The following is an 11,641-nucleotide window of genomic DNA, read 5'->3' as shown; positions in this document are numbered from 1 at the left end:
CCCTGCAGTCCCAGCACACCCTGAAACCCCCTCGCCACTTTTTTGTCTCTCCCTCAGGGTACCTCAAGTGCCACACCGACGATGGCCCCGAGACGAAGGAGGAGACGGCCAGCGAGGAGCTCTACGACACCGTGAACTCCACCATCGTCTCCGCTGACAGCATCCGCTTCTTCGTCAACGTCAACCTCGAGGGAGCTCCCCGGGCCACCGGTGAGTGACACCCACCTTCCAAAAAACGCAACTGGGGCCGTGGGATGTGGTTGTCGGTGGAATTTCATGGAATCGCGGTGCTTTGGGTGGGGAGGGAACTTGAAGGCCATCTCGTTCCACCCCCTGCTGAGGGCAGGGCTTCTGCTAGACAAGGTTGCTCCAAGCCCTGTCTATCCAGGCTTTTGAAGATTTCCAGGGACGAGGCAGCTTTTCTGGGCAACTGCTCCGGTGTTTTTTTATTGTAAAATAAAAGAGTGTAGAGGGACTTCTGGAGTTGGAGACACGTGCCCCTTTGGGCTTGGCCCTGCATGCCCCTTTGGGGTTAATCATCCTGGCTGGGGGCAGGCAATCCCTGTACCTGCTGTGTGTGGAGGCAGAGAGTAAAAATGAGGAAAAAATCAGCCTGTTGGACACCTCTGATGGGGGTCAGGCCCTCACAGCCCACAGTATTGAGAAGCGGGGTTGTGTGTGTGCTCTCTTTGTGAATACAAGCTGCCTGCTCCAGATGAGGGCCCAAGGGCCAAATTCCACCCAAATGTGCTTTGGTGGGATCTGTGCTTGGGCACTTTTCACTAGACCAGGTTGCTCCGGGCTCCGTCCAGCCAGGCCACGGATTTTTGCCTCTGGGACATTGTTTTAATATCCTCTGTACTGAATGTGCTAAATGGGGCGGGATGAGGGCTGGCAAAGCTGGCTTTCATGGGATATGCTGAGGAAGAGCAGCTCTGGGACATGGCAGCAGCCTGCACTTTGTCCCAGCAGCTGGAGGCATCCTGGAGCCTGCCTGTATGGGCACTGACTATTTTGGGGATTAAATGCACAGGCTCTGGATTATCCTTGGTGTCACAGTATCGGAGAGTCCTTTAAGTTTGTTCTAAGTTATTTTTAGATTACATGCAAATCCCAGTCGATCTGCAGGGAGCAATTATTGGGAATGGTGATGCAGAACATTTATGGCCTGGACCCCTGTTCAAGATAATCAAAGTTCTGCTTTTTGACTCTGAGCAATGACTTTAATTTAGGAATAATATCTAGCAATTTCCAAGCCTGCAATTTTACAAATGCCATCTTAATTGAAAGATTTAAGGGAACTGTGCTTTGCTATGACAAGTCTGGGCTTAATGCCGTGGGGTGCATTGTTTGGGGATGAGGAATGCAAGTGCTGTGGATTCTTCTGCATCTGAAGTTCCCTTTCCTTGTGTGTCCTCCTGGGCTTTTTATAAGTGTTTTCCCTTCAATTCAAAACAGAACAAAAAAGGCTTCCTTATTTCCCTGAAGCAATGATGTTTGTGATGGTGGTATTAGTTGTATCCTTTTTTTTTTTTTTTTTTTTTTTTTAGCTGAGATGTTCAGGATTTTTAAGGAAAACTGGACTTCTGATGTGCTGGGTCACATTTCAAATTCAAGGATAGAGGTTTGAAAAATGGGCTTTAGGCTGAAAAAAAAGTCCAGACTTTAAGGGCAGGTGTGAAGGGAGATTTTTATTTTTTTTTCCCCATGGCAAAATCAAAGTGGTCCAGGGAGCCAAAATCCAAGTTTTTCTCTATCAGGCATAGGATTGCTCAGACTCCAGCTGTTGGAGTCATCTGGGCTATCAGCTCTTTCTCAGAAGCATCTTCCAGGGTGAGTTTTATAAATACCCAGTAAGTCTGTGGCTGCAGAGGGCATGGCTGATCCTCCTGGAGGGCTGACTTGCTGGGTGCTTGAAGGTGACTGAGATGAGCCCCTTAACCTCTCCTAAGAAAAAGAGCCTGAACTGCTGAAAAAAAAATACCCTAATCCCAAAATGAGGTTTAATTATGCTGTGGCCAAGGTATGTCTGGGAATGAGCTGTTCCCTGGTCCACTCTGCAAGGGAACTCTTCAGAAATTCCCTTTCGTTGCTGCCACTCTTTGGAAGTTTTTTTGGGGAATTTGTTTGGTTTTTTGGGGGGATTCTGTTTGTTTTGGGTTTTTGTATTTTTTGTTGTTTGTTTTTTGTTGTTTGTTTGGTTTTGGAATTTGGGGTTTTGGTGTGGTTTTTTGTTTGTTTTTAGGGGGTTGGGGGGTGATGTTTGTTTTTATTTGTTTGTTGGGGTGTTTTTGTGGGATGTTTTGGGGTTTTTTTGATGCTCAAGCTTTGATTTCCTAGTACAAAACTGTGCAGTTGAGCAGTTGCAGGAATTGTCTCCAGCAAGACAAGCTGATGGGGGGGGAAAAAAGCAGGGGTTTAGGCAATGTCAAATGTCCCAAACACCTCATTTCCAACCCCAAGGGAGCCCAGTGCACCAGGATCATACGAGATCCTCTGGTGCTCTGTGAACACAGAGGAAAACCAAGTGTGGGAATGACATCTCTGCATCCTAATCTTATTTTCTTGCTTTCCCCAGGCTGGGTGAGACCTTTGTTGGGCTGAAATGATTCCTTTTGCCAGAGGGATTAACTGTGCTCTCTTGGCAGCACTGCTGGGGTCAAGAGGGACTGACCAAGGGCCATCTTGCACTAAAAGGGTTCTCCAGGACTGCCTGGGTCCGGTTGCTCCCTGGTGTCAGGTGCACTTGCTGCATAAAATGTGGGATATTAGGAAGAAATTCTTCCCTGTGAGGGTGAGGAGGCCATGGCACAGGTTGCCCAGAGAAGCTGTGGCTGCCCCTGGATCCCTGGAAGTGTCCAAGGCCAGGTTGGACGGGGCTTGGAGGAACCTGGGCTAGTGGAAGGTGTCCCTGCTCATGGCAGGGGGTTGGAACTGGATGATCTTGAAGGTCCCTTCCAACCCAAATGATGAGAAAATACACTTGCCTAATTTCTAGCAGGAAAAACCTCTGAGGTGACTTGGAACAAGATAAACAGCCCTGCTGTGATGCCTGTGAGCCTCAGAATGTGTTCTGGTCATCACAGATTGGTCTCTTGGCTGAACATGGTGTCCATATTCTCTCCTGCTGGAGACTTTTTCGGGTGAGCTGCTGTGAGGTTGCTGCCCACCTTTGTATGGGGCTAAACCATCCAAAATTCCCATCTGGGGATGAGCTGGACCCCAGGTTCCAGGTGCTGGCAGGCAACTAAGTGGAATTACAGATGCAGTGACAGCTCTGCATCATCCTGTTGGTCTCTGTGTGATGTATGTGCAGCTCTCCATGAGCATAACTGGATGCACTTCACTATAATTCTGTTTTAAAAAGATCCCTGTGTGGGATTAAGGTTTGAGCCAACAAAACATGGCACGGCCTCGTAAAACTCCAACAATTAACCATTGGCATGAAATGCTGGGCTGTGCACACGGATGTGTATGGAAAAGGATGGCTTGAAGAAATCTGGGGTTTAAGGTATGGCCTGTCTCACTTTTAATTAATACTGGCTGCCCTGGCATAGAATATTGAGCCCAAACCAGTGCAGATGTCAAAGCACTAAAATGCTGCCCAGTAGTGACTTTTGGGTCCCTTCTCCTGGGTGTTTTAGTGCTTCCTTGTGGTACCTGAAAAAAGGCTTTTTTATTATTATTATTATTCTGTTCTGCTTTTCATCCTTACAACTTAGGCTTTGGTGGTAAGATTTGTTTTCAGCAAATGTTAGCAGGTCTGCTGTGAATGTAGGGCTTTATCTGAAGTTGGAGGCTTTTGGACCTGGGATCTGCATTCTTTGGGGGAATGGTTTTTAGGCTGTGACTTGTTCTGAAGTCACAGTAAATGTGTGCAAGTAAAATCACAGAATGGTTTGGATGGAAAGGGACCTTTTAAAGCTCATGTAGTCCAACCCCTCTGCAGTGAGCAGGAATGTCTTCCAGTAGCCCAGGTTGCTCCAAGCCCCGTCCAACCTGGCCTTAGACACTTCCAGGGATGAGGCAACCACAGCTTCTGTGGGCAACCTGTGCCAGGATCTCACCACCCTCATTGTAAAAGAACTTCCTCAGATCTAATCTGTATCAATCCTCTTTTGATTTGAAGGCATCCCTACTTGTCCTGTCACTCCATCCCTTGTCCAAAGTCCCTCTCCAGCTCTCTTGGAGCCCCTTAGGCACTGGAAGGGGCCCCAAGGTCTCCCTGGAGCCTTCTCTTTTCCAGGCTGAACACAACAGGAGCAGGGCTGTTACCTTTCCTGTGCTGCAGGTGGAAAACTTGATGCTTCGTTCCCTGGTAATTTATTCCAGAGAGGATGAAGAGCATCAGTGAGAGTGGTGTGCAGTGGGGAAGAACTTCTTCCCTCTCCAGATCCATGGGCTACAATCTCTGCTTATTGCACAGCTCCCGGATTTGCTGTCTGGTTGCTTGCAGGCCCATGCATTTCCTATTCTCTCACCCAGCTAGAAGTGCAGTAACATTTCAGTCTTAGTCAAACTCACATCCAGAGGGCATTTTGGGGTTTTTTTGGTGTGTTTTGTATATGGATTTTTCCATAAATCCCTTGGGAGCCTGACTACAGGTCTACACACCTACGTTCCTTGTTGAGATAACAGAAACTAGGGGATTCAACCACTTGCTGCTTTATCTGCAGCACGCCTGGAATTGAATCTCTGCAAATAAATACAGCAGTTTGATTTAGGCTGAGCCTTAAATCTGTGGGCAGGTAATGCAAGTGAGCCTGGGAAGTGTGTGGGGACACATCCTTGCCATCAGTCACAGCGTCCTTACCTTCTTGGCAGCTCCCTTAAATCAGCCAGGCATGTATTTTCATCATTGGGACTTTGTTTTTGCAGTTTGGGGCTCTAAAACAATTCATCTTCTCCTTCCCCAAATTGCAGCAGAGGGGTTTGCACAGGATTTTTTTTTCCCCCTCAACTCAAGCACAATTTATCAAGGATTTGTGGAGCTGCAGCTGCTCAACTTTTCCCACTTACGGCTGGTGCTCAGACTGGTGGGTTTAGAGGTGCCTGAAGCAGTTTTTGGGGAGAATAAGGCAGGGAAAAGCCAATTGGGAAGCAGGATGTGGCTTTGTCGGGGTGTGTGTGTGGAGGGGGGGGAAGGAACGGAACACAATTTATGCTTCAGGAGAAATTAAAGCCTGTTCCACCCTGTGCACAATTGATCATCCCTAGATACAGAGAATCACCAGTTTCCTGTAATCTGCTCCAAAGGCACACACGTGCACGCCCGGCGCTGCTGCTGCTCCCGAAAAAAACACGGCATCCAAGCCCCGGCCCAGCCCCTGCCCAGATGACTTTTTTTTTTCTTTTAAGGGGACGAGGAGAAAAGCTGGATGCTGGCGCCAAGGATATTCCAGGGAGAGTAGCGTCCCGAGACAAGTGGTCTGGACCTGAATGGGTATCACTCTGCACACAATAGTCACATTTCCTCACATTAATACCAAGGTCCTTTTTATGTCCCGAGGCACAATGCTGACCCACGCGTTCCATCTGATAACTCCTGTTTTAGCAGTTTGATGTCAGACTGGGATGTTGGGCTCCCGAAAGCTTCCTATACTCTAATGGAAAGTGGATATACCGATTGTGTGGCGGGGGAGGGACGGCCTCCCTCCGAGTTTCCTGAGGAGGGTGTTTTCAAAGCGCTGCTTAGGAAGAGGAGGGAGGTGTGTGTGTGGGGGGGTTGGGGTGGTGCTGCACGGAGGCAGCGCTTTCCCTTGTGTGCACTTCACCTTGCTGTTCAGAGCGGCTCTCCGTGGGATTTGGAGTGCCCTGTCCTTCAATTGGCATGGAAAAGGCACCTTTCCCCCCCTAAATTTAGTGACAAAACCCACTGCGGGTTTTTTTCATAAAACATTTTGCTTTTGTAGCGTGTAGGTGCCACAGGTGGCACCGTGCTTGGCAGTCTTACCTTCCCAGAATCCCAGAATATGCAGAATTGGAAGGGACCCACAAGGATCATCCAGTCCAACCCTTAGCTCTGCACAGGCCCATCCCCAGAAGTTACACCCTGTACCCCAGAGGATCATCCAAACCCTCCTGGAGCTCTGGCAACCTTGGGGCTGTGCCCACTGCCCTGGGGAGCCTGTTCAGTTCCCAACCACCCTCTCAGGGAAGCACCTTTCCCTGAGATCCACTTAAACCTCCCCTGACACAGCTTCAGGCCATTCTTTGGGTCCTGTCACTTGGCCCCACAAGGGAGAGATCAGTGCCTGTTCCTCTTCTTCCCCTGGCTCTGTACAAGACCCCTGGTCATTCCCTGGAGTCCCCTCTCTTTCCAGTTCCTCCACAGGGAAGTGTGAGGGGCTGGCCCTTCACCTGCCCAGGTATTGTTACTGCTCCACAATCCTGCAGCTGGTTGTTTATTCCCACCTGCCTTTAACCTGGGTGTTTGAGGGATGAACCCACTGACTTCAGGCTTTCTGCTGCAGCTCAGCCCATCACCCTGTCGTGGGAATGTGAGGTAATTAAGGCACAATTATTTATCTAACAGTATTTAACCAAAATTACTGAAATCTGGTGGGGATTAGGCCAGACTTGGCACAGCTATGACAGGACAGCAAAGCAAAGAATCCCTTTGAGATCCTGCTTGTGCAATCCTTCACTGTCAGCGATGAGTTTGAGGTATCTCCTCTGCTCCTAACAAGCTCCTGTCATGCCATGTGCTGATGTGGTTTTATTTATATATTTTGAAGGCAGATTCTAAAAGCAGAACAGTTTTTGCTGTTCGCCGTGTGGTTCAACACGAGCGGTCGAGGCTTAGATTTGTACAGACCCCTGATAAAAAAACAAAGATAAAATAGCTTTTCTTTAGTGATAACCCCCCCCCAACTTTAAATACTTTTACCTACACCAGATCCTTGATATTTTTCAGAGAAAATCATGGAATGCTCATATAGTATTCTGCTCTGATTTATTTTACTGTGCCATATATATACATATATATATAAAACATGCAAATGCACTGGGGAGTGTATGTAGATCTAAAGAAATGTGCACAGCCAAAAAAGTTCCTGCTCTCCAATTTCCACTCCTTTTATCTCAAAGGAAAATATTGTCCTAAGATGCTGCAGGCTTCCAGTGGTGGCTTCGCTCCAAAGGCTTTTGGGTCTTCTCAGGTGTTAAGGGCAGCACTGGGGACCTGTATGAGGGAAAGGGGATCCCAAGTGAAAGGAGATCTCTAAGGCAGGAGGTGAAAAGCCTTAACCTTTGGTATCTGACTTTTCAGGGGTTGTTTTCAGGGCTGTCTTTGCAGGGCACGTGTCATTAGCTAAGCAGGGGGCGGAGGGGGAAGCAAGGAGAGGGGATTTTGTTTCTCAGGGATGTCATTAGGGCAGCTGGGATGAAACTGCCCTGGAGAACAACAAATAAACTTCTGAGTATTAAATCTCCTCATCCATGTTGAAGTTGGATGGGTCCTGTTCTGAAAACGGAGGGAAATAAAAACCCAGGGGGCCTCCACAGCACCCTGGATGTGCCAGCGCAGGGCCACGGGAAAAGTCTGGGGTTGGCAATTCCTTGGCATTGTCCAAAGTGAAGTGGCCTCCCAGGGAGTCAGTTGTGTGCTCAGTGGTGCTGCGTGCCTGCATCCCGGGAGTTGGGGATAGTGCTGCTTGCCTGCATCCCGGGAGTTGGGGATAGTGCTGTGTGCCTGCATCCTGGGAGTTGGGGATAGTGCTGCGTGCCTGCATCCCAGGAGTTGGGGATAGTGCTGTGTGCCTGCATCCTAGGAATTGGGGACAGTGCTTTGTTCGTGTATCCCAGGAGTTGGGGATAGTGCTGTGTGCCTGCATCCCAGGAGTTGGGGATAGTGCTGTGTGCCTGCATCCCAGGAGTTGGGGATAGTGCTGTGTGCCTGCATCCTAGGAATTGGGGATAGTGCTGTGTGCCTGCATCCTAGGAATTGGGGATAGTGCTGTGTGCCTGCATCCCGGGAATTGGGGATAGTGCTGCGTGCCTGCATCCCAGGAGTTGGGGATAGTGCTGTGTGCCTGCATCCCAGGAGTTGGGGATAGTGCTGTGTGCCTGCATCCCAGGAGTTGGGGATAGTGCTGTGTGCCTGCATCCCAGGAATTGGGGATAGTGCTGCGTGCCTGCATCCTAGGAATTGGGGATAGTGCTGCGTGCCTGTATCCCAGGAATTGGGGATAGTGCTGCGTGCCTGCATCCCAGGAGTTGGGGATAGTGCTGCTTGCCTGTATCCCAGGAGTTGGGGATAGTGCTGCGTGCCTGCATCCCAGGAGTTGGGGATAGTGCTGCTTGCCTGCATCCCAGGAGTTGGGGATAGTGCTGCGTGCCTGCATCCCAGGAGTTTGGGCCAGTGCTGCGTGCCTGTGTGCACGCCTCCCAGAAATTCGGGATATGCGTCGCCTTGATGTGGCTGCCAGGGGATGTCGGAGATGACTTTTTGGTTTTCCCCTGGGCAGGACCTGGAGCGGAGCCCAACAGATAAGGTCGGCCACCCCTGGCAGCTCTGCTTTAACTGTGTGTGAGGACAGAGGACAATGCCCGTGGCTCGCTCGCTCGCTTGCCTAAAATAGGCTTTTGCAGCCTGTTTTTGTCGAGCAGGGAGGGCCACAAAAATAGAAGAGAAGATTTTACGTGGCCCTGAGCTCCTGTTTCTATTTAAATATGTTTAATCCTGACATCCAGGTGTGAAACTTCTTATCACTCCTGTCAGTGAGACATAACTGCTGTGGTTGATGGGTAAATTCTAGGGTGAATCCCTTGTTTTCTGTATCCATTTTGTCTCCATGAAGGGCTTCTCTGGGGAGGTGCAAGGGTCAAGGGTGTGGAATCTTTTCACCCCCCTTAGTGATAGTGCCAGAGGAGGAGAAAATGGGTGGAAAGCTGATGGTGGTTGGTGTTGAGCTGTGGCCAAGCTGTGTCTCGATGGATATGACTTGGGCAACCTCATGGGGGTGTTGATCCCACATTGCCCTGCAGTAAATAAATGGATATTTAATATAAGCAAGGCAGAAGAGCACTTGAGAAGTCTCTGTGCATTCCCCCCCCCATTTTTCACGTTCCAGTGGATTTGCTGCTATCCCTGAGTGCTATTTCAGCACTCCAGTGGCCATTTTTGATACCAGCCCAGAACTGGGATGGTCATATCCATCCATCTCTCATCCTGGATTAAATCTGAGCTGAAGTGTCGCTTGGATGAATGATGGATGAGGCTCTGGGCCTTCCAAAGTGTCACTTCCCTACCCAGAGCAGCTTCTTTTTGAGAAGTTAGAAAGTTCCTGGTCCAACAGATGTAATTAGATGTTTTGGCTCGTGTCGATAAGGCAGCGCTTGGTGCTCATTCCAGCCGAGCACCTGAGAGAGCTGTCAGCAAAGACTGATTTACAATCCTTGTAAATACACCTTGAAGCTGATAAGAGGAACCAGGAGCTGCCTGATAAAAGGACAACATGAATTTCTGCAGCACTTCCATGCATCCACGAGGACAGGCTGCAGACCTCCCTTTACCATGTGCTTGCCGTTGTTCGGGGTTGTGGGTGGTTTCTTGGTCTCTCCAGAACTATTTCTTTGCAAAAGCAGATAAACCAAAACATGTTTTCTCCTCGATGAATATTTATGGCCCCCAAATCTCCCTGCATACTTGTGCCTGCATAATTAGGCTGCAAGTTGAGTAAGTGAGCGTTGGAGAACTACAAATGTAAGAGCCTGGGGAAAAGGCTTGATGTTTCTGGTTTATTTGGGTGCTTGCTTTTTAATAATGAATTGCACTTTTTTAGATGAAACAGCTTGTGTTTTCCAAAAAGACGTGTCAAAAGGCAGTAATAACTGGGACTGTTGCACCAGCAGACTTATCTAGTTAAGGGATGCTTTTAATCACGTGTACAGCATCCAAGTGAACTTTGGGAGAAGTTGGGTGATGTAACCAAAGCCCCTGAACCATCCTAGGGTGAGATGAAGGCAATCCTTTTTCTTTTCTGCTGTGGTCAGCTCTGTTCCCAGTTTTGAGTTGGGCCTTTAACCCCATCAGGCTTGAATTTCTGTTTGATCAAGGAGGATTTTGGTTAAAGCAGCTTTTTGTGTGCAAAAAATAATTGCTTTTTTTTTTTTTTGGAGTTCTGGTGTTTTCATGGGAGTTGCATCCTCAACTTAATTTTTGTGGAGTAGCTGGGCTGGGCTTGAAGGCATGTGGTCAGTCTGTGACATGGGATTGCAGCAGTTCTTACAGGATTTGGAAGTCCAAGTCTGGAAAGGAAGCAAAAGTGTCATCTGAAGAGCTGTAATTGTGTTATATCTCTGTACTTTTCCACAGCTTGGCCTCTGGAAAAGTTTTGGTCTTCAGTGGGATTTTTCCATGCTGCCTCTACTGCTCATTTGAATTAAAACTGTTCATGTGTTTCATGAGTAATTTTGGTAGCAACTCAGTCTCAGGGATTTTTTGGAGAGTGTGAAAATGAGAATTTAAGAAGGATGCCAGGCTGGAAAAGTTCAAGGCCAGGTTGGATGGGGATTGGAGCAACCTGGTCCAGTGGAAGGTCAACGAGATGGTCTTTAAGGTCCCTTCCAACACAAACAATTCCATGATTGTTTGCACAGACAGTGCCTGTGGTACAAGTGATGCTACAGAGAAGCTGCTTTGGAGGCAAAGAGTTCAGAATGGGCTCGTGGCAAATACAGCTGGGTTTTATTTGGTTCTGTGGCTTATACCCCAAAAAAATGCTCCATAGATACTCTAAGAAAATGTTAGTGTTGGAACCGGGAATTTCCCGGGTTTCCCCCATCCCTGGATCTCGGCTGCGTATTAAGTGACATTTATAGTCTGTAAAGAGCAGTTTTCTTTCCCAAGGGCTGTTTCTTTACCCTTAGATTTATGGAGGCAGCGTGATGAGTTGACAGGACGTTAATGTGCTCGTCTTGGAGTGAGTGTGATCCCTCAGCCCCCTCCCTTGGAAGTGCCTGGGTGTCATTGTTGACTCTTTAACGAGGACAAGAAGGGTTTCCAAACGAGGGTGACTCATGCAATCTTAGCCTCAATCTATCAAACAACGATGCACTGGATTAAATGATTACTTAAAAAGATTAGGAGTTAGATTTTTGGGGAGGTAGGAGAGGAGAAAAGAGTAAAAATGCATAGGGAATCTGAATTTAAAAAAAGGAAAAAAAAGGGCAAAAACACAGCCAAAAAAAGCTGCAAGACACAATCCCCAGCTGATCAGATAATGCCAGTTCTGGGCTCTGTTCACGCTTCCAAAATGGGAGATGTTGTAGAAATTGAATCTCTGCTTTTCTGTAGAGATCATCCTCTGCCAAGAGAGTGATGCTTCACCTCGTCCTGAGCCTTCTGCTCAGCTCCTGCTGCCTCTCAGGTACCTGTGACAGTAACACTTTTCTGATTGGGTTGTTTTTTTTTTTCCCCTCTTTCCAGCTGAAAGTGAAAGTGCTGGCTGCGTGTTACTGCACACATCAAGGAAGGTAAGTAGGAATGCTGCGTGTTCAAATTGTTGTTTTTTCATTATCTAGAAGTACAGAAAAGGATTTTGAAACACCCTGTGGGGCTGTTTGTTGCTGGCCTGAGCAAGACATAAGTAATTCCTTTCCTGACTTCTTCTTTCCTTTAATTCCTCTGCCTCTTAAA

At 48.1% G+C, this 11,641-nt stretch overlaps 1 protein-coding gene across 5 annotated transcripts in view; it reads left to right on the top strand.

Moving 5' to 3' along the window:
• SLC4A11 (solute carrier family 4 member 11) overlaps window positions 1–11,641 on the top strand; it is a 99,751-nt gene that overhangs the window by 29,426 nt on the left and 58,684 nt on the right. For all 5 annotated transcript variants that reach the window (XM_064653591.1, XM_064653589.1, XM_064653590.1 and 2 more), the window contains exons 3-4: window positions 58–210; window positions 11,432–11,478. In XM_064653591.1, the coding sequence (XP_064509661.1) occupies window positions 58–210; window positions 11,432–11,478 (200 nt within the window). The remainder of the gene's footprint in view (window positions 1–57; window positions 211–11,431; window positions 11,479–11,641) is intronic.

This window comes from Pseudopipra pipra, chromosome 4 (genome assembly GCF_036250125.1).
Source record: "Pseudopipra pipra isolate bDixPip1 chromosome 4, bDixPip1.hap1, whole genome shotgun sequence".
Lineage (NCBI taxonomy): Eukaryota > Metazoa > Chordata > Aves > Passeriformes > Pipridae > Pseudopipra > Pseudopipra pipra.
The sequence above is the reverse complement of the archived record's forward strand: the minus strand, read 5'-3'. Positions and strand labels throughout refer to the sequence as shown.